The sequence below is a fragment of the Barbus barbus genome, assembly GCF_936440315.1.
Source record: "Barbus barbus genome assembly, chromosome: 10".
Lineage (NCBI taxonomy): Eukaryota > Metazoa > Chordata > Actinopteri > Cypriniformes > Cyprinidae > Barbus > Barbus barbus.
Window position 1 is genome coordinate 2,112,035 of NC_136738.1, and position 26,302 is coordinate 2,138,336.

General features: G+C 38.1%; 2 protein-coding genes across 2 annotated transcripts in view; both read left to right on the forward strand.

Moving 5' to 3' along the window:
* Positions 1-229: 229 nt before the first annotated feature.
* On the forward strand, positions 230-23,467 carry LOC306876177 (uncharacterized protein). Its single transcript, XM_079427167.1, has 23 exons — positions 230-421; positions 1,138-1,291; positions 1,390-1,527; positions 3,746-3,823; positions 3,897-3,967; positions 4,053-4,218; positions 4,925-5,031; positions 6,411-6,659; positions 6,878-7,058; positions 7,143-7,286; positions 7,481-7,629; positions 8,815-8,964; positions 9,091-9,247; positions 11,375-11,521; positions 11,714-11,823; positions 12,303-12,456; positions 13,717-13,910; positions 14,769-14,896; positions 15,012-19,081; positions 20,742-20,945; positions 21,035-21,094; positions 21,833-21,904; positions 21,987-23,467. The coding sequence occupies exons 2-23, from the start codon at positions 1,151-1,153 to the stop codon at positions 22,212-22,214; spliced, it is 7,098 nt and encodes a 2,365-aa protein (XP_079283293.1). The 5' UTR covers positions 230-421; positions 1,138-1,150; the 3' UTR covers positions 22,215-23,467.
* A 596-nt stretch (positions 23,468-24,063) lies between these two features.
* bmpr2b (bone morphogenetic protein receptor, type II b (serine/threonine kinase)) overlaps positions 24,064-26,302 on the forward strand; it is a 74,110-nt gene continuing 71,871 nt past the window's right edge. Inside the window, exon 1 of the mRNA XM_079427168.1 lies at positions 24,064-24,989. Coding sequence (XP_079283294.1) covers positions 24,911-24,989 — 79 coding nt within the window. The 5' untranslated portion in view covers positions 24,064-24,910. The remainder of the gene's footprint in view (positions 24,990-26,302) is intronic.

The window sequence follows — 26,302 nt, forward strand, 5'->3', positions numbered from 1 at the left end:
TTTTTATAAAATATAATTACATTATTTTATAATGAACTAATGAGTTTCTGTATAATCTTGATATAATTATTGAGTATAATCATCGATATCTAATATCACAAGCCTTAAAATAACAAATTTGTGGGAGAGAATATAAAAAAAATAAAAAAAGGGTAAGTCATTTTAATGCACACTCCATACCAGTTGATGGCGGAAATACACCATTTAGTTGTTTGCCAATAAATTTCAAGAAGAAGAAGAAGAATACAGCAGTAAACGTCGCGTGGTGGCGCTGTTCACAGCTCGCGCGCTGCTCATTCAAATCCGGAGGCTGCAGGAAGTCAGAAAAACAACAACAAAAACACGCATATCCGAGGTTTATTGTGTGTTTTTAGACCGCAACACGGGAATGGACACAGTCAAGTAATCCGTGTTTTCAAAAGTAAGCTGCTACTTTATATTTGCACTTTAACAGAGACTTAATAAAGCTCTCTGCCACACAGTGACTCCGATACATATATGTGACCCTGCACCACAAAACCAGTTATAAGTGTCAATTTTTCCAAATGCATCTGAAAGCTGCATAAATAATCTTTCCATTGATGTATGGTTTGTTATGATAGGACAATATTAGGCTGAGATACAATTATTTGAAAATCTGGAATCTGAGGGTGCAAAAAAATCTAAATATTGAGAATATCTCCTTTAAAGTTGTTCAAATGAAGTTCTTAGCAATGCATATTAATAATCAGAAATTAAGTTTGGATATATTCATGGTAGGACATACACAAAATGTCTTCATGGAACATGATCTCAATATTCTAATGATTTTTGGCATAAAAGAAAAATCAATAATTTTGGTACAAATATACCCCAGCTCCAGAGCCACATATGTTCCTGATCTTATTGTGAGTGATTTATCAGTGCATGTTATCGTAAGTACAGAAAGTACGTGTCTTGTCAATCTCTTATCAAAAAATTGTAACTGAATTATAAAAAAATATATAATTTCAGCCTATACCCTCTAATCTATTTTTCACAATCAGATCAATTCCTGATGGGCCTTGTCCTACATTTTTTTTGTGTGTAATGTTTATTTAGTGTAAAAGTGTTTAATTTTAATCATTTAATCTAAATAAATGTTTTTATTTTTCACAGCTGATGGCTGGCTATGGAATCAGAACTGTTGATTGGCTGGCAGGAGGAGAGGGCGGGGCTGAGGGCGGAGCTATCACGTCTGCAGGAGGAGCTGGCAGAGAGCAGAGCGGAGAGGGAGGAGCTTGAGTCTCGAGCTCAAGCTTTGACTGACAGGGTGAGGAAGGAGCCAGTGACATGTCTGGTCCATCAATAACAGAGTGAACACATGGCAAACTTATGATCTGTCTGTCTGTTTGTACCCATGCTGTTTAGCTGTCTCAGACGCTGGACCCTTCTCTGTCATTATCCGTGCGTCTGGATGATGAGCAGCGAGAATGGCGGAGGAAGCTCAGAGAGGGCAGAGAGAGAGAAGCCAGACAGGCTCTGCTCATTCATAAACTTCAGAATAAGGTCTGAACTCACAGCTGATTTATCACAACTTTTAATTTGACAATTCACAATTTAATTTTCTTTAATAATACTTCATGTAATTCCTTTAAAAGTGATGGCAAAGGTCCCTGTAGGATTTTATCTTTCTGTATTCATTTCATGAATCCTAAATTGTTCTAGATCTAAAACATTTAAGTGGAGTTCACACTTACAGTGATTTGCAGTGACAGTGTGAATGGAAGTTCTTCATTTACAGTGAGTGTTAGTCGTTGCATGACATGAACAATAGCAACTTTGTCCAGTGAAGCAACAAAGTTGAATGAAGTTGGTTCTCAACCTTTTTGACTCCAGTGTCCACAACTAAATTTGAAGCCCCGGATTCAAGTTAATTTAATTTCATGCTGTCAAATGATTAATCCTGATTAATTGCAATTAATTAAATTAATTGCCCTCCAAAAGTATTGGGAAATTGCAACAAAATTGGTCTGTTGGCTGTGGAGTCAAGACATTTACAAATATGATTAAAAGATGAATATGAGACAAAACTACAGAATGTCACATTTTATTATTGGGTGACTCAACACATAGATGTTTTACCAGCTAAGAAGTTCAGTGCTTTTTGAGTTTCATCCCAAGCAATTTGGATGCTGAAAGAAAAGAGGAAGTCAATTAGAGCTCTAGCAAAAACAAAGGGCATGGAGAAATCAAGAGTTTGGAAACCACCAGCGACACCAGCAACGACCTGATCAGCTGAGAAAACAACAGTAGTTGATGACAGACAAATCATAAAAGCTGTGAAAATGAACCCTAAAAGACGTGTCTGTAAAATCACCAACAACTTCCAGAAAGCTGGGCTGATGCTCTGACAATCTACTGTCCTCAGGAGACTTTGACACAGAATTACAGATGCTACACAGCAAGATGCAAACCTCTGACCAGCACCAGAAATAGAAAGGCAAGATTAGAGTTTGCAAAAAAGCACAAAGGTGAGCCAGAAGAGTTTGGAACTGTGTTTATGGACCGATGAGACAAAGATGAACCTTTATCTAAGTGACGGGAAAGAAAAAAGGGAACTGCAAATGATCCCAAGCATACAGCCTCATCTGTAAAGCATGGTGGAGGTGGTGTCATGGCATGGGCGTGCATGGCTGTCTCTGGAACAGGCCCTCTCAACTTTACTGTTGACTTAATGTATGAATGTATTATATCTGCCTTATGTTCAACTGCTCCAATACTTATGCTCACATCAATGAGTGGGATGAACTCTAAAAGTGCTGTTCTTTTAATTTGGTAAAACATGTATGTGTTGAAACGGCTAATAATAAAATGTGACATTCTGTAGTTTTGTCTCATATTCATCTTTTAATCATATTTGCAAATGTCTTGACTCCACAGCCAACAGAGCAATTTTGTCTTTACTGTTTGAATACTTATGGAGGGGACTGTATGTGTGTGTACTGTGTATATTTATTATGTATATATAAATACACACTCATACAGTATATATTTTGAAAGTATTTACATGCATTTAAATGTATATATTTATATTTTATATAAATATATTTAATATACAAATATAACATATTTTTCTTAAATATATTCATGCATGTGTGTAAATAAATACACACAGTACACACACATATATTATGTAAACAAAAACTTTTATTTTGGATGCAATTAATCATTTGACAGCACTAATTTAATTACATTTTAGTATTCTAGACGTTTGGGCTGAATAAAAATAATAACTTTCTTGATTATTAGTTGTTTTGTCTTATTTTAAATCATTTATGTCATATTGATGCCTCCTTTGAAGTTTCCTGAGGTGAAAACCACTGCTTTATGCAAATGAACAATCATATGATTGGGTGACTACCAGTAGAAGTGAAGACACATAGTCAAAGAAAGGCAAGATGGAGGAGATGTTAATATTAGGGTTCCCACAGCTTCTGGAAACCTGGAAATATCGAAGATATTTCAAAAGTGTGATTTGTCAAGCCTGAAATTAATAAGGTCTTAAAAGGTTATGGAAAACCCATTTAAATTTTCATAGTCGATATATTGTATCCAGTAATGCCAGTTCTTAAGCTAGAAATACTATTTCTGAATATGACCTCTGTAAAATTATTTTAAAAAATCTGCTTATGTGAATGCCTCATTAACCTAGCCATTTAAAAGGACCAATCATATTTCAGTTCATACAGACAGTCTCTCACTGGTATGTGCTCATGCATGTCAGGTGTTGGAGTACAGGGCTCGCTGTCAGACTCTGGAGCAGCAGGCGATTAGTGAGGAGCGAGAGCTGAGGATCAGAGAGGTGAGATGAGCAACAGTCCTCAGTGTTATCCTGGAGATCCGTGAGCGCCACATTAACGCTGTGCATTTCACAGAGGGTGCTGCGGGATGAACGCAGTGACACACTGGAGTGCACCCTCATCAGGCTGGAGGAGGAACAGCAGAGGTGCAGGAGCAGTGTAAATAACCATTATTACATCTTCAGAACTTGAATTCCTGTGACTGTGAGTTGTGTTTGTTCACTGGAGCAGGTGTTTAGGGCTCTCGGAGGTCAGCACTCTTCTGAGGAGTCAGCTCAGCCAATCAACAGAGGCTAATGAAGCCCTGCGGGACGACCTTCGAAAGCTAACAGCCGATTGGTCCAAAGCGGTGGAGGAGGTGGTGCAGAAGGAAATCGATTGGCAAAAAGAGAAAGAGGTGATATGCCTAATGTATATTTAAAGGTCTAGAGATCAATTCCTAGACATCACAGTCAACACACACATACTGAATAAATATTTAATGAACTGGAAACACTTTGTATTGGAGAAGCAACATGTGTAAATGTAAATCTATAAAAAGTTCTCTTTTAGTTGCTCATTTTCAGTAGGGACTGCTATAGAAACCTATAGGTTTTATGTTGCCACATTTCTGGCATCCTAAGTGTTGCCATAGAAACAGATCATTTCTGGAGATCCAGCAAAATCTCTGTGTTGTTGTCATCTCGTAATTACAGTCATTTCAATGTGCAGCATTAAATGCATTTGTCGGTCCTGAAATATACAGTGTGTGCATGGCCTTACAACAGGTTCATGAGCTTTTGGTAGTTGCTTAGCAATGGCTCAGTTTTTCTGAGGATTTTATCAGTGCATTAGGGAATGTGCTGTAATATATTGTCACCAAGCAACTGCGCAGTGACACACAAAGCTGAGTGTGTGTCTTCCATTAGTGGATGTGAGTGAAAAGACATTACAGAAGTAAGTTTTATTCTGTACCTTTTGAACTAAATTCGTGTTAGCTCTTTTAAAATAACCTCAAAGATTGCGACCATTTTTCACATTACATATTAAGGCACAAATGTTTTAAAATGCATTTAAATGCAATGAGTTTTATTCAATTTGTTGTACGTTTATTGTGAATACAGGCTTTAACAGGCTACATGGGGAAGGAGCAGACCAGGTTGATGACTCTGTGGGGACGTGTAGTCACTCTCAAACGCCAGTGTCACTCTCTGAAGACGGCTACTGACAAGTGAGGACACATCGAAAAAACTCATTTATGCTTTCAGAAGCAAAAATATGGCCATTTAGCATCAGGCTAGTTGAAATACACTACTGATCAATGGATTGGGGTCAGTAAGATTTTGAAAGAAGATTTAAAAACAGTAATATTGTGAATATTTTTACTATTTAAAATCACTCTTTTCTATTCAAATATATTTTCAAATGTAATTTATTCCTGTGATTGGAGCATGGAATTTTCAGCATCATTACTTCAGTCTTCAGTGTCACATGATTCAGAAATCATACTAATATGCTGATTTGCTGCTGAAGAAACATTTATTACTACGGTCACAGTTAAAAAAACTTAAAGGGATAGTTCACCCAAAAGTGAAAATTCTGTCATTAATTACTCACCCTCATGTCGTTCCAAACCTATAAGACCTTCGTTCATCTTTGGATCACAAATGAAGATATTTTTGATGAATTCCATAATGTTATGAAGCTACGAGAATGCTTTTTGTACGCAAAAAAAAAAAAAAGACGACTTTATTCAACAATTCGCCTGCTCCGCGTCACCCTATAGTGCCATTTTGGAGAGTATCGCATATGTTGCATACGTTGTTTACATATGTGATACTCTCCAAAATAGGGTGACGCGGAGCAGGCGAATTGTTGAATAAAGTCATTATTTTTGTTTTCTTTGTGCACAAAAAGTATTGTCGTAGCTTCGTAAAATTACGTTGAACCGCTGATGTCACATGGATTATTTTAACGAACTCTTTGCTACGTTTCTGAGCCTTGATCGTGTTAGGATCATTGCTGTCAATGGGAGGATCAGAGAGCTCTCGGAATTCATCAAAAATATCTTCATTTGTGTTCAGAAGATGAACGAAGGTCTTACGGGTTTGGAACGACATGAAGGTGAGTAATTAATGACAGAATTTAAATTTTTGGGTGAACTATCCCTTTAATACGTTTTATATTTAATGCTTAATATTATTAATAATATTAACTGATTAATGTCTTTTACTTTCACTTTTAATGTGTCCTTGTTGAATAAAAGTTTTTTTTTTTCAGTCACATTTTTTCTCGCTATTAACAAACCATTAACTATGACTTTTGCCTCAAACTCCTAATTGGCTGCTTATTAATAGTTGTCTGTCTACTATTATTAATAGTAGAATATGGTCATGCAGAATATGCTTTATAAGTACTAATAAATAGCCAATATGTTAATAATAGACATGCCAATTAGCAACTAGGCCTAGTTAATTGTGAGAATTTGTCCCTGTACTAAAGTGTTTCCTTTTTTTCTTAAAAAAAACTAAAAAAACGGACTCAATCAGTAGTGTATGTATTCTCTATACCTTCTGGTAAGTGTGCATTTGTTGTGTTTTTGTGCTACAGAGACCTGTGGGAGCTCAGAGCTGAGTTCTCTCGTCTCTCCTCATCTCTCCTCTCTGTATGGGCTTCTCCTCGATCAGTTCCCACGATGCCCCACGACTCCTCTTTAGGCCACTCCACTACAGCGCAGCCGCTCTCCTCCTCCCAGGGGCCGCTGTCTCTTGATGATCTCAGTGATGAACATATTGGCAAGAGGAAGTCGACTGAATTAAAAGCTGACATTGAGTCAGAGACCCTGGAACTCAGGAGCAGGTCATTACAGGATTCATTTAATATATTAACATATTTTTATGAAATATATGCATGCATGCTTGTGTATTTATATATACATAATAAATATACACACACATTATGTACGCAAAAACTTTTATTTTGGATGCGATTAATCGTTTGACAGCACTAATATTTATATATAGTTCTGTGCTAATTACAGTGTTCAGTATATTGATGTTATACTTTGATTTTTTCAGAATCACAGAACTGAACATGACAATAAAAGCTCTTGAATCTGAACTTGAGAAGCAGGAGGCAGAGATGGAGAGGAGACACAGGCAGGAGATGGAGAGAGAAAAAGATCAAGAAAGGAAGTGGGAGAGACAGATAGAAATGGAGAGAAACTTTGAGTCTGTCAGACATGCTGTCACGACACTGGTGAGTCTGATTGAGAACGGGGAATAAATTGTCCTTATTTTAGTGAAGCATGAATGAATTAATGTATTCTGTCTTTTTGTCCAGTCAAGGGTTCTCAGCTCTCAGCAGATGAGCGGAGGGTCAAGCTCTCTGTCTTCAGATGATGTGTCCAGTGAAGGACTGTCCTCTATCCTCTCTGTCATCGCTCAAGCTGAGACTGCCCTGCAATTGAGACAACAGGAAGTACAGGTTGGTCAGCGTGAAATCAGAATTTGTTTGCTTTCTTAATACATGTTTCTGGTCTTATTGTGAACAATTCTTCAGTGCATCCAAACAAAAACAACGGCTTTATCATCTTTTATCTAAATAAAATAACATGTTCTTTAAAATTACTTTCCTTTTTGGCTGATGGTACCTCTTAGTAAGCCAGATCTTTTTGTCAGGATGCTCGGATGAGCCTGCGTAGGCATGGAACAGAGAAAGAATCACTGGAGCAGAGAATCATGCTGTTGGAGAGTGAGAGAGCGGCGTTTCAGGAACAGACCGATCAGGGAGCACTGCAGATAAAACACACACAAGAACTACTGAACAGGTGAAGGATGCTTGATTATCTCATTATACAAATTCATACAAATACACTTAAAGTGCCCCTATTAGGGGTAATGAAAGGTTCATATTTTGGTTTTGGGAGTCCCCAATAACAGGCTGACATGCATGCAAGGTCAAAAAACACTTTCATTGTCTTATAATATGCATTTATTTTCCATAATAAAAATGCATAATAGGGGCACTTTAATATCCCTGAAGGCTACCTTAAGCGGTTTATCTAATTGATTAACTGTATTTAAAAATGTGTGGTAAAGTAGCATCATAATAGGTTATTTACAAAATATTTGTAAGTTGTTTTTTTATTAAATGGTACCGATCGCTATTGAATATTTAATTTTAGTTGCTCTCCTTTCCTTATTTGTACATTTACATTTGAGCTCTCACTTAAAAATAATCTTTAAAATGCCTATAATTTAATAACACTGAATGTAAAATTTAAAATTAGAAACATTTTTCATATTGTACGTTATAGTATTGCATAACCCAAATTCACTGTTTTAAAATTAAAATGAGTGAATGTACTGTTTTATTTTTAATTTACAGTACTGTTTAAAGGTTTGGGTTGAGTAAGATATATTTTGAAAGTAATTACTAGTTTTATTCAGCAAAGTCACATTAAATTGATCAAAAGTGACTGTAAATGCATGTATAATATTATATTTATAATAGAAAAAATTATTTCTTGTAAACTTTCTATTCATCAAAGAATCCTGAAAAAAATTATTTCACATAAATACTGATATTTTGAACACCGATAATAATAATAATAATAATAAGAAATGTTTCTTGAGCACCAAATCAGTATATTAGAATGATTTGATCATGTGACTCTGAAGCCTGAAAATTCAGCTTTGCCATCACAGGAATAAATTATTTTATTTTAAATTGTAAAAATATGTCACAATAAATGTGTTTTATTGCATTTCTGATCACATAATAAATAAAACACATAACATAAATATCTAAAATATAAAATTTATGCTAAAATATATATTTATATTATAAAATATAAATAAAATTTTTTTTTTTTTAAATCTACCCCCAGACTTTTGAACGTTAATATATTTTTTCACAAGATAGTATAGAATTTTGTTAGCAGCCATTACAAATAATTATTGGCTAATTGCTATTGGCCATAATTGTAAAACTGACACTGTGTGTGTGACAGTGAGAGGGAGATGGTGACTAGTTTGCACAGTCAGGTAGAAGGGGCTGAGAGACTCGCCGAGGAGCTGAGACAGGAGAATGAACACTTGAGACGACAGAGAGAGAAGGAGGAGGAGGAGAGAATCCAGCTGGAGAGAGAGAGACAGAAACGGTATGCTGTACGCTTAACATTATGCAGAATTAATTTAGGATGTGCGTGTCATTAGAGCCCTGTTCAGTCATGCTCATCATGCTAAATTCTGCTGGTGAATAACTCTGAGGTTTATTTGTAAATCAGCATGGAGACAGAGATGCTAGAGACCGCTCAGCTGTGCGAGAGAGAGACTCGTACCCGTCTGGAGATGCACAGCCTGCAGGCGGCGCTAGAGAGAGAGAAGCTGGACAGAGCACGAGCTGAGCAAGAGGCCGCTGACACTAAAGATTCCTTACTCAAGGTAAACTGATAGAATGACTGCCACAAATCATTCTCACAATTTCAGCAAAACCTAGCCAGTTATATACACTACTGTTCAAAAGTTTGGGGTTGGTATGATAAAAACAGTCATAATGTGAAATATTACTACAATATTTCATACTGATTTGCTCAAACATTTCATATTATCAATGCTGAGAACAGTTGTGCAGCTTAATATTTTGGTAGAGACTGTGATACTTTTTCAGGATTCTTTGATGAATAGAAAGTTCAAAAGAACAGCATTTATTTGGCATGGAAAATTTTGTAGCGTTATAAATGTTTTTACTGTCACTTTTGATCAATTCAGTGCATCATTGTTGAATAAAAGTATTTATAAAAACAATCGTACTGACCCCACTGGCCACTTTATTAAGTACACCTTGCTAGTTCCGGGTTGGACTCTTTTTGACTTCAGAGCTGCCTTAATTCTTCATGGCATAGATTCAACAAGGTGCTGAAAACATTCCTCAGAAATTTTTGTACATATTAATCATCACACAGTCGGCTGCACGTCCATGGACGTCCAATTTCCCGTTCCACCACATCCCAATGGTGCTCTTTTGGATTGAAATCTGGTGACTTTGGAGGCCATTTGAATCTAGTGAACTCACTGTCATGTTAGTTTTTTTTTTTGCTTTGTGACATGGCACGTTATCATACTGGAAGTAGCCATCACAAGATGGGTACACTGTGGTCATAAAGGGTTGGACACGGTCAGCAAAAATACTCAGGTAGGCTGTGGCGTGTAAACGATGCTCAGTTGATACTAAGGGGCACAAAGTGTGCCAAGAAAATATCCCCCACACCATTACACCACCACCACCAACCTGAACCATTGATCCAAGGCAGGATGGATCCATGCTTTCATGTTTTCTATACCAAATTCTGACCCTACCATCTGAATGTCGCAGCTCATCAGAGCAGGCAACCTTTTTCCAATCTACTATTGTCCAGTTTTAGAGCCCGTGGGAATTGTAGCCTCAGTTTCCTCTTCTTAGCTGACAGGAGTGGTGCCTGGTGTGGTGTCCTGAAGCATTCTGCTTCAAGGTTGAATGTGTTGTGTGTTCAGAGATGCTCTTCTGCATATCTCATTTGTCACAAGTGGCTATTTGAGCTGCTGTTGCCTTTCTATCAGCTCGAATACTCTGGCCATTCTCCTCTGACCTCTGGCATCAACAAGGCATTTCTATCCACAAAACTAGATATTTTCTATTTTTCGGGCCATTCTCTGTAAACACTAGAGATGGTTGTGCATGAAAATATCAGTAGATTAGCAGTTTCTGAGATACTCTCAGACCAGTCCGTCTGGGACCAACAACCATGCCACATTTTTTTTGCATGTCCAGATTTGATCTGTGAGTTTTTGAAAGTCTGGAAAAATCTGATTCGAACCACATTTGGAGGGGGTTTGAAATGCAATTCCATTCAAATTTTTACAGCTGCGTCTCATTCTGGATACTATAACTGCTCAAATCGGATTTCAAATTGCATTTGTGTCATTCTTAATGCGAGACACAATGATAGCATTAAATCCAGTGATAGAAGTGCTGGAAGTATTCATATAGTATTTGAACGAGGCTGAAGCCAGCTGTAACTATAGCATGGAACATCACAATATATACCAGTTCTGCACTGCAACTTGACAGTGTGCTTATTTGAAGAGTGAGAATTATTTTTCTTGCATCTGTTACCAAAGCAATCCATGCAGATAGGTTGGTTATGTCTGGACACACAAATCTGACCACTTGCAATTAATAGTGTGGACAGTCTGCCTGAAAAGATCTGATTTGAGGAAAAAATCAGATTTGCCTGCAGTCTTAAATCACCTTTCTCCTCCATTCTGATGCTTTGTTTGAACTTCAGCAGATTGTCTTGACCATGACTACATGGTGAGTGTATACTATGCACATAAGCAAAACAGCTGTGGCAATTCGCCCAAAGCTCTCACACACTGGCCCTGGAACATCAGGCAATTCTGCCTGCTAAAATTAACCGATGGAGTTTTGTCCGAGTTGTGTTGTTTCCCATCCTGGATTTTGTCACCCATCCAAACCTCTCAATCATTCCTTTATGTTGTTCTCCATTTTCCCTCTCTCCTCCCTTCCAGGCACGGGAGTCATTACTGGCCCTGTCCTCCAGTCAAACCCAGCTCAAGAGGGAGCTGGCAGAAGGTCGAGATGCCCTGGAAAAAATGGCTACTTTAAATGAAGCTCTGGCCAAGGACAAGAGAGAACTCAGTGTTCGTGCTCTGCAGGTCTGGCACGCAGGTTTAGCCCATCTTTAGCATAGATCACTTACACTGCCTAGGGACGTGACCAAATCCCTGCAAGCTGTCACAGGCCTCTTGCCTTTAATTACTTGATCCAGCGCCAGATTGAGTTGCTGGTAGGGCCAGGTTTGGGATGGAGGGATGAGAGGTGTGATTTTTGTTTTCCTGACCCCTCAGCTGGAGACGGAGGTGGCAGAAGCCCAGGCCCAGATCCAGGCATGTGGCGCAGAGATGGCAGGCCTGCGCAGGGAAGTGAAGGCCACGTCTCTAGAGGCCAACGAATTAAGGTGCGGCATTATGATTCAGGAACATATTTAAAAGTCAGCTGATGAAAAGGCTGTAGATGTATTATAAAGTGCTGAGTATGTTAGCTTGGAAGCTTCATTATTATAATGAAGGAAAAGCAAAATAACGTATTTTATATATTATAACACTGCTAAACTAAGAATATCCTGATATAAATATTGTTATATTGCCTAACCCTTACCTTTACCTCCTTATGCGCAATGCAGAGTAAAATATGTTTGTGTAATAAGCAGTTTCAAATCTGTAGATGAATTGTGTCTGTGACTCTAAATGGCAGCTAATCATGTCCCTGGTATGAGTTTGGTAGGAATACTAATGAATGCATGGGGCTTTAGATGACACTATAAATGTCAGAGTTTATCTCAACAGCTGTTGTATTTGTCTGTATTATGCTGGACCTGTGTTTTCACAGCCAGTGATTCTTTACCGCACTTGTGTTGATGATCCCACTGTGTTCCAGGAAACGAAGAGAGACGGATCTGAAAACTCTGCAGCAGCTCCGAGACCGAGAGAGAGAGCTGGAGAATGAGCTGGAGACTGAGAGAGAGGACAGAGAGAGGGAGGTGACTGCTCTCACAGAAGAGAAGCAGAATAATGAACAAAGGATTGCAGAGGTGAGAATCTCTGACAATACTGACTGCTTGCAAATTAGATTCAGCACACAAAAGAGTACATTTTTGAAAAGTAAACATTGTGTTCTAGCTAGGAGCAAGCTGACAAGTTTCTAAGTAATTCTCTCTCTTTGTAGAAGTATGTGTGTGTATTAATTAAATTATCAATCAAAATAACATATTTTACTTAATTATTCACAAAAAAGTTTGAAAACAAAAATGTGCATTATGTAATTATAAAATAATTTATTTTTAATTAGAACAATACAAATAATGAAATATTTCACTAATTGTGAATTTATTATAAAATTGTTAAATAATTGGACAATTATTTGTTTGAGTAGCTGTGCAATGTAAGGTGAAATAAAAAACACACAACATAAAGACTTGGAGACAGAACAACACAACTGTACACTTGCATCCACAATAATAACAGAATGTATTGGTCAAGTATAGTACACACACACACGTGACCCTGGACCACAAGGTGTTAAGTGTTAATTTTAGTGTTAAGTTAATTGAAGTGTTAAATTGAGGTTTGAAAGCTGAATAAATAAGCTTTCCATTGATGTATGGTTTGTTAGGAGAGGATAATATTTGGCCAAGATACAAATATTTCAATATCTGGAATCTGAGGGTGCAAAAAAAATCTAAATATTGAGAAAATCGCCTTTAAAGTTGTCCAAATGAAGTTCTTCGCAATGCATATTACTTATCAAGTTTTGATATATTTACGGTGAGAAATTCACTAAATATCTTCATGGAACATTGCTTAATATCCTAATGATTTTTGGCATAAAAGAAAATCGATAATTTTGACCCATACAATGTATTTTTGGCTATTGCTACAAATATACCCCAGCGACTTAAGACTGCTTTTTGTGGTCCAGGGTCACATATAGCAAAGTGTAGTAACAGCATGTAATTACAAAAATGCAGATTTGCATTAACACAGTAACAGTCAAGCAACAATAGGAAGGCGGTTAAACCGATGCGGTTTAGTGGTGATTGGTAGCATGTACCAGAGCGTTATCTTCCATGATGAAGAATGACAAGCTGTTCGTCTAGTAACACAAAACAGACCAACCCACACAAACACATATACAGAAACATTCCATAACAAATACTATTGATTGAGTCCTGATCACCCTATGGTTTTGATAATGATGGGATTTAGTGTATATATTCCATACACATAATTCTCCTGTTTTCAAATACTTCTTGGGTCTACTCATGGACAGTGAGGATGTGTTTGTGTTTCAGTTAACTGAGCAGTGCAGCACGATGATGAAGGAGTTGCAGAGTGTCCAGGCAGAACTACTCAAAGCAGCAGAGCAGCAGAGAAGAGCTGAACGAGAGAGAGACGACCTAATTAGAGAGAGCCAGAGACTAGAGGACACAGTATGCTCACTGGAGAGAGAGAAGGAGGAACTCACACAGGTCAAAGAGGAACTCAGGTATAATGAAACTGAGTCTGTGTTTGTTTGAAAAATAAAGTACTAACAGTTTTATTTTATACTAGTTTTTTCAAGCTTTATGAGGACATTTTTTGTTAAATATGTTTAAACTTATTTTAGTGTCATCCTTTATGTCAGACAAAACCAATTAACCAATTAAAACATATTCTTAATAGGAACAAGTTGCTAGGTTGTTAACCTTTAAAGGTCCCCTGAAGTGCTTTGAAACACGCAGCGTTATTCTATGTGTTGACGTAATTTAAACTGAAACAGGAAGACAGGGCGGGACATATCGAGCAGCCCCGCCCCCTTTTTAAAAATAGCCAATAGCGTTTGTTTATATCTGCTCGGGCCAGAGCCGTTGAGCTCGGTAAAGCCGTAGTCTAGATTACCCCCTAGATTCAATATGAAACTCTTAATAAAACAAAATAGTGATCATAATCATGCTGAGTCTGTGTAGTTTTAAAAGCGTTTAATATATGTGACCCTGGACAACAAAACCAGTCTTAAGTCGCTGGGGTATATTTGTAGCAGTAGCCAAAAATACATTGTATGGGTCAAAATATTTTTCTTTAATGCCAAAAATCATTAGGATATTAAGTAAAGATCATGTTCCATGAAGATATTTTGTAAATTTCTTACCGTAAATATATTAAAACTTAATTTTTGATTAGTAATATGCATTTGGACAACTTTAAAGGCAATTTTCTCAGTATTTAGATTTTTTTGCACCCTCAGATTCCAGATTTTCAAGAATTATTTTATGTTAGATCTGTATAACCATATCAGAAATAATTGTTTGAACCATATTTGTACCGATCCCCTATTAGTTTCTAACCTGCTGCTGTCTCTCTTCAGAGGTGTGGTGGCATGCCTCCAAAAGCAGATTGCTCAGGTTCAGGAACAGGCCTCAGGTTTGGAGATGCAGTGCAGTCAGCTGCAAACACAGGTGGAAATGCTGACACAGACCAAAGATGTCTTGCAAGGTCGGACTGTCTTATTATAAAAACTTCTCATTGGCTATTCACTTTACTGGATTAATATATTGGTGTATTTGTGTGTGTAATAAAAATCTAACATTTTTCTCTCTAAACTGTGTAGGAGAGATTCAGTGTCTACAGACAGACTTGGAGAGAGAGACAGCTCAAAGAGAACGGGAAAGAAAAGAATCAACGGAAGAAAGAAGGAAGAGTGAAAGAGAGATAGAAAACTGGCAGTCTGAATGCAAGAGGATTCAGAAAGATGTTGAACAAGAATCACAGAAAAACAAAGTACAAGCAAAAGAGAGCAAAACGGAGAGAGAAAGATGGCAAAAAGAGAGAGAAGCTCTGAATGCAGAACTCGGCCAGAGAGATGGAGAAGTGGAGATACTGAGGAACAAGATTGATGGTTTGTTAAAAGAAAAAGAAGAGCTTTCAGACATCTTAGATAGAAGAAACGCAGAACTTGAGAAACTACAAACGAAATCAGCAGCAGAGCAGAAATCAGCCGAACTAAGACTGAGAGAAGTGTGTGATGAGATTGAGAGATTGAAGGAGAGAGAAAATGAGGTTCAAAGAGAGAAAGAAGAGTTGAATCAGAAGTTTATAGAAAGTGTGGAAAGAGAAAGTCAGAACCTCAAGACCATAGAGAGAGAGAGGGCAAAGATGTCTGATCTGCTGAGAAAGAAGGAGGATGAAATACGTACGAGAGGAGAGGATATTGAAGAGTTAAAATTGAAAGTCCAATCTCACGAGAGAACAATTGAGAGTCTGGAAATAGAGTTACAAGAGAAAGAGACCTTGGAGAGTAGATTTGACGCCCTGGAGAAACACAACACTCAACTGAAAGAGAGAGAAATTGAGAAAATAAGACAAAATGAAACCAAACAAAAGAAAAGAGATGAGCAAGAGCGGGAGAAAGATATGCGGTGGAGAAGACAGCTAGAACAGAAAGACGGAGACTTGATAGAGCTCAAAAGCAGAATTGAAGAACTGATGAGAGAGAAAGAACATATCTCATTACTCGTGGAAGAAAGAGATAAAGATGTTGAACAATTAGAAACTATGTTGTCCACAGAAAAGAGAACTCTTGAACTGCGACTGAAAGAGGTGAAAGACAATGTGGAGTGGTGGAAGAGACGAGCTGACAACATAGAAAAAGTGAAGGAGAGCGTAAACCGGGTTGCTGAAAAGGAGAGGACAGAACTAAGAGAGCTTCTTAGAGAAAGAGAAGAAGAGGCACAAACGAGAGAAGAGGACATTGGTGACCTCAAAGGTAGAATTCAGTCATTAGAGGTAATCGTAGAGAAACTAGAGGCTGATGTTGAGCAGAAGGACGAACAACTTAAACTTCTAAAGGAGCAAAACTCAAAGATGAAAGAGAAGGAGGTGGAGGAACAAAAAGAGGTGGACAGGAAGCAACTGGAGCTTAAGGAACAGGAGAAACAACTGAATAGAGAATTAGAAGATCTCAATACCAAAATGGAGGCAGTCATTCGAGAAAAAGAGGAGACACTAAAAAGGGTGGATATGAGAGATAGTGAGATAAAAGAATTACAAGCAAAACTTATGCAAGAACAGAAGATGTTCGAACAGAAGCTCAAAGCAGAACATGAAGAGGTGAACAGGTGCAAAGCCAAGTTAATTGAGATGGAACGAGACCGGGTGAACACGGAAGAAAGGGAAGAAGAGAGAAGGAAAAGACAGGAGATTGAGGAAAGAGATAGGGAGCAGATACTGAGAGGAGAGCTCCTTCAGAAGGAGACAGAGTTGAGGCAGTTGAGACCAAAGATTAATGAACTGAACCAGGAGAATGAGGAGGGCAGGAAGATAAGATTGGAGCAACAAGAACACATTGAACGCCAAACTGGCCTCCTACAAGACACTGAGGAGGCGGCACAGGCACTGAAGAAGAGTTTACAACAAAAAGAAAAAGAGGAAAGAGACAGAGTCCACCGTGAGGAAGAAGCAATGAAAAGGCTGAGAGAAAAGCTGCTAGAAGCCGAGCAGAGGAATCTTGAAGTTTCAAGCAGTCTACAGGAGACAGAAACGGCACTGGAGAAGGAAAAGTGTCAGCATCGAGAGAAAGAGGAGAGACTCACGGACTGTAATCAAGAGCTACTATTTGTCAGGCGTGAGCGAGATCAAGAGAGGGAGACTGTTGAAGATCTGAAGAAACTTATTGGCGAACAGGGCAAAGAGGTGAAGATGCTGAAGGGAAACCTGGATGAACGGTTAGGAGAGTTGGGAAGGCTGTCACAACTGCTGCAGGCGAGCCGAGGGGAAGCGCAAGTGCTTGAATCCAGGGTAGAGAACAGTGAAGAGGAGAAACAAAGATTGAAGAGGTCTTTGAGTCAGATTGAAGATGAGAGGAGCCGACTGGAGACCCAACTGAGAGATGAAAAGACAGTTGGGGAAAGGCTGAGAGCCAGGCTTGAGGATCTGCAAAAAGGTCAGCATATCCTGATGGAGGAGAAGACAGGATGCGTGGAGAAGCTTGGGGCTCAAGTACGAGAGCTGGAGGAGGAGAGAGACCGTCTCTCAGCAGAGCTTCGGAGGAAAGAGCGAGAGATTGAGGCTCTGAGAGATGAAACGCTTCGAGAAAGGCGAGACAAGGACAGGATAAGCTCTTTGCTGAATGATGCAAAAGAAAGGAAAGAAGCTCTTGCTGCCCAGGTGGATACTTTACAAGAACAGTTGGTTAATCTTTCAAGAACCAAAGAAGGAACCAGGTCAAAAATCCAGGAACGAGAAGAACAGAACCAGAAGATGCGAGAGGGCCTGACTGCAGGCCTTCAGGAGATGGCGACTCTGAAGGAACTGCTAGAAGAGAGTCATCGTGAGGGAGAGAAACTCCGGTTCATAATGCAGGAAAAGAAGGACGAGTTGGTCAGAAGCAGAGAAAAAGGTGTTAGGGCAGCACAGATTGAAGCTGAAGATCTTCTACTCAAAGTCCAGATGTTAGAGAAGCAGAAACAGGAGCTTAAGACTGCCCTTCAACTCCAAGAGGAACAACTTAGGAAGAAAAATGAGGAAGGTTTGCGAGAGAAGGAACAAATACTGCTAAGACAGGAGAAGTTGGAAGAAGAATTAGCGACCATGAAGAGCGTAGCAGAGCAGAGAGAGACTGAGCTGACCAGAGCGAGGGCTAGAATGGACATCTTGGAAGATCAGAGGACTGAACTCAGCTCTTTGGCAGCAGAAAGGACCAGAGAAGCGGAGGAACTGAGCAACCGATTCAGAGAGCTGAGACTGGAAGTGGACAGACTGAGAGAGGACAGAAGAAGAGAGAGTAAAGACTGGGAGGAACTCAAACGAGAAAATAAAGAGAAACAAGGTGTGTTAGAGGGATTGGAGCTCCTCAGACAAACAATGAGTCAAAAGGAAAAGGAGACAGAATTGATGAAAGAGAAATATGAAAATGAGAAAATAAAAAGTCAGAAATTTCAGCAAGCGGAGGATCAAAACAATAGACAACTAGAATTATTGTCAGAGAGACTCAAGGACAAAGAAACTGAGCTGGGGAGTATTCGAGAAATGGTGTATAAAGAACAATCAGCAAAACTTAGGTTGCAGGATCAGTTTGAAGATGAGAAAAGAAACACCAAGATTTTGAGGGAAAAAATGGAAACCTTAGAGAAAGAGAAACAAGAGCTTGAGACCAAAATGGAAGAGGATTTACGTAATCTTAGAGAATCTGAAAAGAAAATCAATGGAATAAAGATGGATAGTGGCCATGGTACTCTATCAGACCTCCTAGAGAGAAATGATGAATATCAGTCTCATGACAAGTTGTTAGAGACAGACACACTTAGAAAGGACCTTACAAAAAAGGAACTGGAAATAGAGAGGTTGAGGACCGAGGCTCAGACCCTACAGATTGAGATCGACAGACTGCACTCCACAATAAGAAATGAGAATATAAAAACCAGACCACCAGAGAATGAGGACTGGGGAACGCTAAAGGAACAAATATCCGCTCTCCTTTTAGAAAATGAGGAGAGGGACAGACTCCTTAGAGAGAAGGACATTGAAGTATATGCTCTGAAAGAGCGAGTTGAGGAGCTGAGTAAAGACAGGGACCGTGTCAGGACGGCTCTGGAGAAAACTGAATCCATGCTGATTTACTATAAGGAGAGGCTGGAACAGCAGGAGCATAAGAGAAAGCGGGCAGGAGCTGATACATCACAGGTCAGTAAGGCAGAGACATCGTAAAATACCTAGCATGGTGGGAAGTCGTGGCCTAATGGTTAGAGAACCCGCAACTCGTAATCGAAAGGTTGCAGGTTCGAGTCCCCGGCCGGCAGGAACTGTAGGTGGGGGGAGTGAATGTCCAGCGCTCTCTCCACTCTCAATACCACGACTGAGGTGCCCTTGAGCAAGGCACTGAACCCCCAACTGCTCCCCGGGCGCCGCAGCATAAATGGCTGCCCACTGCTCCGGGGGTGTGTGTGTGTGTGTGTGTGTGTGTGTGTGTGTGTGTGTGTGTGTGCATTTGTTCACTACTCACTGCTGTGTGTGTGTGCACTTGGATGGGTTAAACGCAGAGCACCAATTTCGAGTATGGGTCACCATACTTGACAATACGTCACGACTTTACTTTATAAAATGAGTCGTGATGGTCACAGATAAAAGTACATATTTGTGCTGATGTGGCCTTGGACTTTATTCAGACGCCTACTGGTGTGGATGCAGCAAAAGCTAAAGATTTCAGTTACAGAACATAAAAATCTGTAACTCATAAAAAAGAACGTAATTTGTGTGTTCTGTGACCAAAACTGTCCAGAAACACTGGGTTACAGAGGAATTGAGTAGCGTTTGGCTGGTTAATAAAAATGAAAAATTAGTTTAATTATCTAAGACTAGTATCTGGAGCTCTGTTGAGCAGGGATTGTGATCCAAAAAAAATGGGCCGTTTTTCTTTCCATTCAAAAGTTTGGGTCAGTAATTTTTTTTAAAGAAATGAATTACAAGGATGCAATAAATTGATCAAAAAGGACAGTAAAGATATTTATAATATTACAAAATATATTTCAAATAAATGCTGCTCTTTTGAATGTTCTATTTATTCAGGAATCCTGAAAAAAATGTGCCATGTTTTCCACAAAACATATTAAGCAGCACAACTGTTTTCAACATAAATAATGATAAGAAATGTTTTTTGAGCAGCAAAGAATGATTTCTGAAGGATCATGTGATACTGAAGACTGGAGTAATGATGCTGAAAATTCAGCTTTGCATCACAGGAACAAGTTACATGTTAAAATCTCTTAAAATAGAAAAGTTATTTTAAATTATTTTCATATTTCACAATATTACTGTTACTGTGATTAAAAAAGGCTGAGTGAGCATTAGAGACTTTTAAAAAAAACTTTTTAAACAATTAGTCTCTTTTTTTTTTTCCCTGAGCTTCACTTTCTTTTACCAAAAGCAGTTGTCATTCTATTTTATTGCTATTATTTTTGACTCCCTTTGTGTCCTAATTAAATGTGCTTTTGTTGCTACTGTGTCCTTTTATAGACATAATTAGCTACCCTTTTTGAATGTGAAACAAGCAAAAATGCCCTTACCATGTGACTGAATTTTGAATAAGCTGTTGATAAAATGTAAACATGACCAGTCATGGTTGTGATATCAGCAGTGTGGCAATTTTTAAATTAGACCGTTTTAGGCTTAGTTTCCATAAATGGCGTGAGTGCACTGAGGAGGGAGCTTTGTTTTGAGCCGTAGAATATTTACTCTTTTAGTTCAAAAAAGCGAGGACAATCTGTTTTTCATGACATGTCCCCTTTGAACACACTATGCAGTGAATTATTAGTTTATGATGAATTGTTTTGGGCAATATTAATAGGAGAAAGAGCTTGAACCAAAGACCCAGTCTGTAAATGAAGCGGAGACAGACTCAGCAGTGCAGGGGCGTCTCTCGGCGATGCAGCGGGCCGTGGCACAACTGGAGGTGGAACAGAACCTTCTGCAGAAGAAAAACAGTCATCTGGAGAGGAAGATTGAGAGACTTCGAACCGAGCGACAGCACCTGAGAGACACGCTGACACAGGCATGTGCACGACTCACAAAGGGGATCATATATTATGATGTCAGTATGATTCATACGCATGATTACTGTATATATTTGGCCATCACCAGGTTGAGATGGAGAGGGGGAAACTGAGGCATCAGCTGTCACAGACAGAAGCTGGAGTTCTGGTATGATGGAGAGAATACATTTGTGTTTTGTTCTGGTTGTCTCTCTCTGATGGATTGTCACAGAAGTACCCAATATTTGTTAGTAGAATAAATGTCATTTTTATTACAATATAATTTTGTTAGCTGTTGTTTTAGTATTATTTATATATATATTTATTAATATTTTGATTAGCTTTGAATTTTCGGTAACGTTTACTTTAGGGTCTCTTAACTAGTTGCTTATTAGCATGCATATTACTAGAATATTATCCATTTATTAGTACTAATTAAGTGCATATTAATGCCTTATTCTACATCTCTAATCCTACCCAACACCTAAACTTAACCACTACCTTACTAACTATTAATAAGAAACACATTAGGAATTTATTGAGGGAAAAGTCGTAGTTAATAGTGAATAAGTGTTCCCTATTCTAAAGTGTTACCGAATTTTCATATATTAATATTTTCAAAATTTAATATTTTTATGTAACTTTATTCATTTGCTTTTTATTATTTTATCAATTTTTCTCTGTTTTCTATGTTAATTGTTCTATGTAGCTTTACTTATATTTCATGGAGTTATCTAATGTTTGTTTTATTTTAGCTTTTTACCGAAAACTATTTAATAATTTTAGTTAACAACAATAATGCTGTTAGTAACATGCTAATACCAAACTTTTTTATTGAAATCAGTTGTTTTATGTGTCTTTTAAGTGTTAATTGCTAGTGAAAAAGTAAAAAAATTGTGCTGTATAGGTCCTGTCAGATGGTACCGAAAAGGAAGAGCTTAAGCGTCTAAGAGTCCGAGCCAATGAGCTGGAAGAACAGGTTCGTTCTTAACACTTAACACACCAGTTAATTTGTATTTTGACATATATCTTAGCCTCAAAACTTGAACCTAATTTTCTAGGTTCATCATCTCCGTCTCACGCTGGCCGTGGACCATCAGCACAGAGCAGAGTTCATAGATCGCTCTCTGAAGAACAGCCAGAGTCTGATGTCCCTGAGACGGGATCTGAATGAGTCTCTAGCTGCGGTCTCCCAGCGGCCCGTCCCCTCAGTGCTGGACTCAGAGACACAGAGGCTGGACAGAAGCATCAGAGAGGAAGAGCTGCGATTGTCTCTCAGCCAAAGCTAAAGATATAAAACACTCCTTTATGTCTAATGACTATTATATAGTTCATTTAACACTATATTTTTGCACTTAATATTAAGTCATTCTGGCTGTGAGTCAAGATTTATTTCACACTCAGGGTCTGCAATTGTTTTACTGTTACTTTGCATTAAAATATGCTGTAAAGCATGCTTAAAATGCTAAACAGCTACAAAATATCATCTATTTTAACTATCCGCAAAGGTCAGGTTTATGTCTGTCAGATAATTTTACAGCTGAAAGTTTTGCAGTCGTGTTTACTTTTCAAAGCTATTCTATCAGTGTTATGTGTGACATATAAGCAATCTGTTTAATGAAATGTAATACTATGGGTTATTTTTTTTTATCTTGATTTTTTAAATAAACTGGATTCAGAATCACATTGTTTGATATTGAGAAAGCCCAGGGTATTGAGTTTGATTCCCAGGGAATGCATAAGCTAATAATACTATACACTGAATTCAAAATAAGTTGCTTTGAGTAAAAGCGAAATGCATAAATATAAGTACTTTTACAATATTTACATGTTACAGCATGCATACCATCAGATCTGTGTGGTATGCGTGATGGCTTCCTGAAAGTCAGAGTCTTAAAATCAATTACAGAGCACTTGAATTTAATGACAGGGTTATGTAATTTAACATAAATTGTTGCTTTACCCCATATGAACTGTAACAGTGTTAGTCACCAGGGGGCGCTGTTTGTATGGAAACATTGAATCGGAATGAGCTTTATTGGCCAGGCATGTTTACACATATTAGGAATTTGTTGACAGAAGCTCCACAGTGCAACAGCATGACAGCAACAGGACAGGACACAGATAATAAAAGAATAATATTCAATAATTGTGTAACCGAACTCCTACCTACACACAGACATAACTCTGTTCGAAATTTATAACTCTTAAAAAAGATCATTAATAAAAATAGTTTCTGCCAAAACAGCATAGTTCATATAGATAATTACGGGTTCCTACTGGAAAATAATCATAGATAATTCTTTCAAACAGTGTAAAACAGGAGTTCTCAATACACTCTGGTATTTCACAGAAATTATAACAACATTTATTGTTTTCAAGCTATTTTTTGTTAACAGAAACTGGGAGTGTTTATATATAATAAAGTTTACATTTTATTTTTTACAAAGTAATAGCACAACAATACAGTGATTATAATAGTGCTGTCAAACGATTAATCGCGATTAATCCCATCCAAAATAAAAGTTTGTTTACGTAATATATGTGTGTGTACTGTGTATATTTATTATGTATATATAAATACACATGCATGTATATATTTAAGAAAAATTTTATATTTGTATATCAAATATATTTATATTAGTGCTGTCAAACGATTAATCTCGATTAATCGCATCCAAAATAAGTTTGTTTACATAATGTAATATATATATAAATACAAACACATGCATGTAGGCTATATATTTAAGAAAAATGTTACTATATTTATATATAATAGAATATAAATGTATATACATGTAAATATTTTCAAAATATATACTGTATGTGTGTGTATTTATATATACGTAATAAATATATACACAGAACACACACATATATTATGTAAACAAAAACCTTTATTTTGCATGCGATTAATCATCTGACAGCAATAAATATGCATGGTAGGCCTACATATAAAAACATACCATGGTTGTTTGCCTGCTATGAACACGTTTTGTTAGTGTAAAACCAAATTACCTTAGTTGTAGAAGGCTATAGCATAAATGTAGCAAGTGAGGTGTTTTGGCGGAAACTATTGTAACCAAGGAAAATGTTTATGGGTGAAAGGGGAGGAAGAAAGCGAGACAACTTCTTATTGAATTGGTTAGAGATAGAGAGAGAGAGAGAGAGAGAGAGAGTGGGAGGACTGGCTGCCCTTCATCTGTCTGCTCTAGGCGGAGCTGAAGTTACCGAGAGCGGCCGCAGGAGCTCGACGCGATCCGCGGGGCGATAATCATCCACACCGGGAGAAATGCGCTAATTTACCCGAGCAGACCCTGACTGGAGATCAGTTCATCGACTGAGACTCGCCGCGCTGTTGATCAAAGGCCTCTGTCGCTTCGGATCGGACTCAATGTATCTCCTGTTCGGCCGCTTGAACCGACCGATGGACTCGACGCCTTCTGCCGTAGATCTGCTTCATTTCAGAGACATTATTCTGGCATCAATGCAGGAATAAAGCCGGGAAATGTCGGTCATGTCGTCAGCTTGTGAAGCTAAACAACGACTGAAGCGGACTGACACGAAGAAACCTGACCCATATTAAGATACTGCTCGTGCATCTGGACCCGAACCAAATACATCAAACTAAATCTTGTTCATAAACACCGATAAGAACCGAGACGCGATCGCAGCAGGTTTTGAGACCTCTCCTAAAGGGGCTGAAGACATGCGAGGAAGTGGATCACATACACTGCATGAAGTATAATCGCTCAAACTCCAAACCAGCGTGGAGAAAATGCGTTTGTAATCTATTTATCAAAGCACACACTAACCCAAAGGCGTCTAAAATCATGCATTGCACGTCTAATTTCGGACTATTCCCTCCGAGCACATGAGTTGAACTTCGGTCGATAGAGAAGAGGGGAAAAATAAAGAAAATCTACTGGAACTTTTTTTTTGGGGGGAGCTGAACCCATCCAGAAGCAGCAGGACCATCATCAGGATGAGACTGCGGATCCTAAACCGAGCATCAGTGCTGTCACTGGGGTTGTGCACATTGCTTCTGCTCAGTGCTGTGGCTGGTAAATATGCTTCAGATTTACATTTGACTTGTATGTATCCTATTACAGAGATTATTTGTGCATGTTGTTTATTGTAATCACGCATTGTAGCATGCACGCGGTAATGCGAAGTGAACTGAATCGCTTCACTGTACAAATGTGAACTCTCAGAAGTGTCGGGCTTCATATTGCGTCTCTGGTTCATTACTAGAGATGTGTTGTGTTGAATCTAGTTTCAGTATTATGGCTCTTCTGTAGTTTAACCAAAGTGGATTTACTTTGAGTTCATCAAAAGTTACACAAGCGAGCAGGTAGTGCTACTTAGAAAGAAAAGCTGGAGCTAATAAACCAGAGAATATTCCTGAATATAAGCAGATCTTCCATGGTTATATACAGTCTTAAAAAATAAAGTTTTTTTATTGGCATAAATGGTTCTATGGAGAATCGTGAACATCCATGGGACCTTTCAAAAGCAGAAAAGGTTCTTTAGATTTTTAAAATGTTCTTCAAAATGGTTCTTTTAGGAACTGCTCACTGAAAGGTTCTTTGGGGAACCAAAAATGGTTCTTCTATGGCATCACTGCAAAAACACCCTTTTGGAACCTTTATTTTTAAGCGTGTACAGTATTTACATTCACATGTATTTTAGAGCAGGTTTTATAATGGGTTAATTAGTCTTTAGTACTGTGGTGAGCTGCGTTTCCCCAAATCATTGTAAGAGTAAGTAGATCGTGGAGCTGTGGTATCATAATACAGTGATGGTAATTAGTATGGTCCATATTTCTGAATTATTACCTGTATTATGGTATTTACCCACGACTGTGCCATAGCACTCTCCTGGCACATGCCCTAAAATCTGTGGATTTTCTTTATTACTCTTATTTTGTCTGTATTTTGAGTGCTTTTTGTCTTTGAATGCAATTAATGCATCAAAAAAAAAAAGTCTCCTTGTATGTCAATCTAGACTTGTAGGTTCAGTTGAAGTGAAAATGACCTTTAGCCAGTGATGTTCCTGTTTTGATATTTATTAATTTTTTTAAATCTATTTTACTCTATTTAAACTAAAGGGGTTTGACTGGACCATTTTATTTTGTATGAAAATCCTGGCAGTGGTGTAGTCCAAAATAAGACCGACTGCGGATCATTATCAGAGAGTGCATTTTGATTCTTGCTTCTTGCTTTCATACGGATCAGATCGACCATGCTGTGTGTCGGCCATTAGAGCCTGTTTACCAGGCTGTTATGGATATGCAGTTAGTCATCAGATCAGAAGCGTGTGAGATTGTACCATGGATTGTTTTGAGACCCTTGAAAAGTCTCTAAAACATTGCAGG

Excerpts from the sequence above, each read along its gene's own strand:
- LOC306876177 (XM_079427167.1), top strand. The coding sequence starts at position 1,151 with ATGGAATCAGAACTGTTGATTGGCTGGCAGGAGGAGAGGGCGGGGCTG. Across the intron at positions 7,287-7,480 it reads TGAGACAACAGGAAGTACAG|GATGCTCGGATGAGCCTGCG; the intron begins GTTGGTCAGCGT and ends TCTTTTTGTCAG. Across the intron at positions 7,630-8,814 it reads ACACAAGAACTACTGAACAG|TGAGAGGGAGATGGTGACTA; the intron begins GTGAAGGATGCT and ends TGTGTGTGACAG.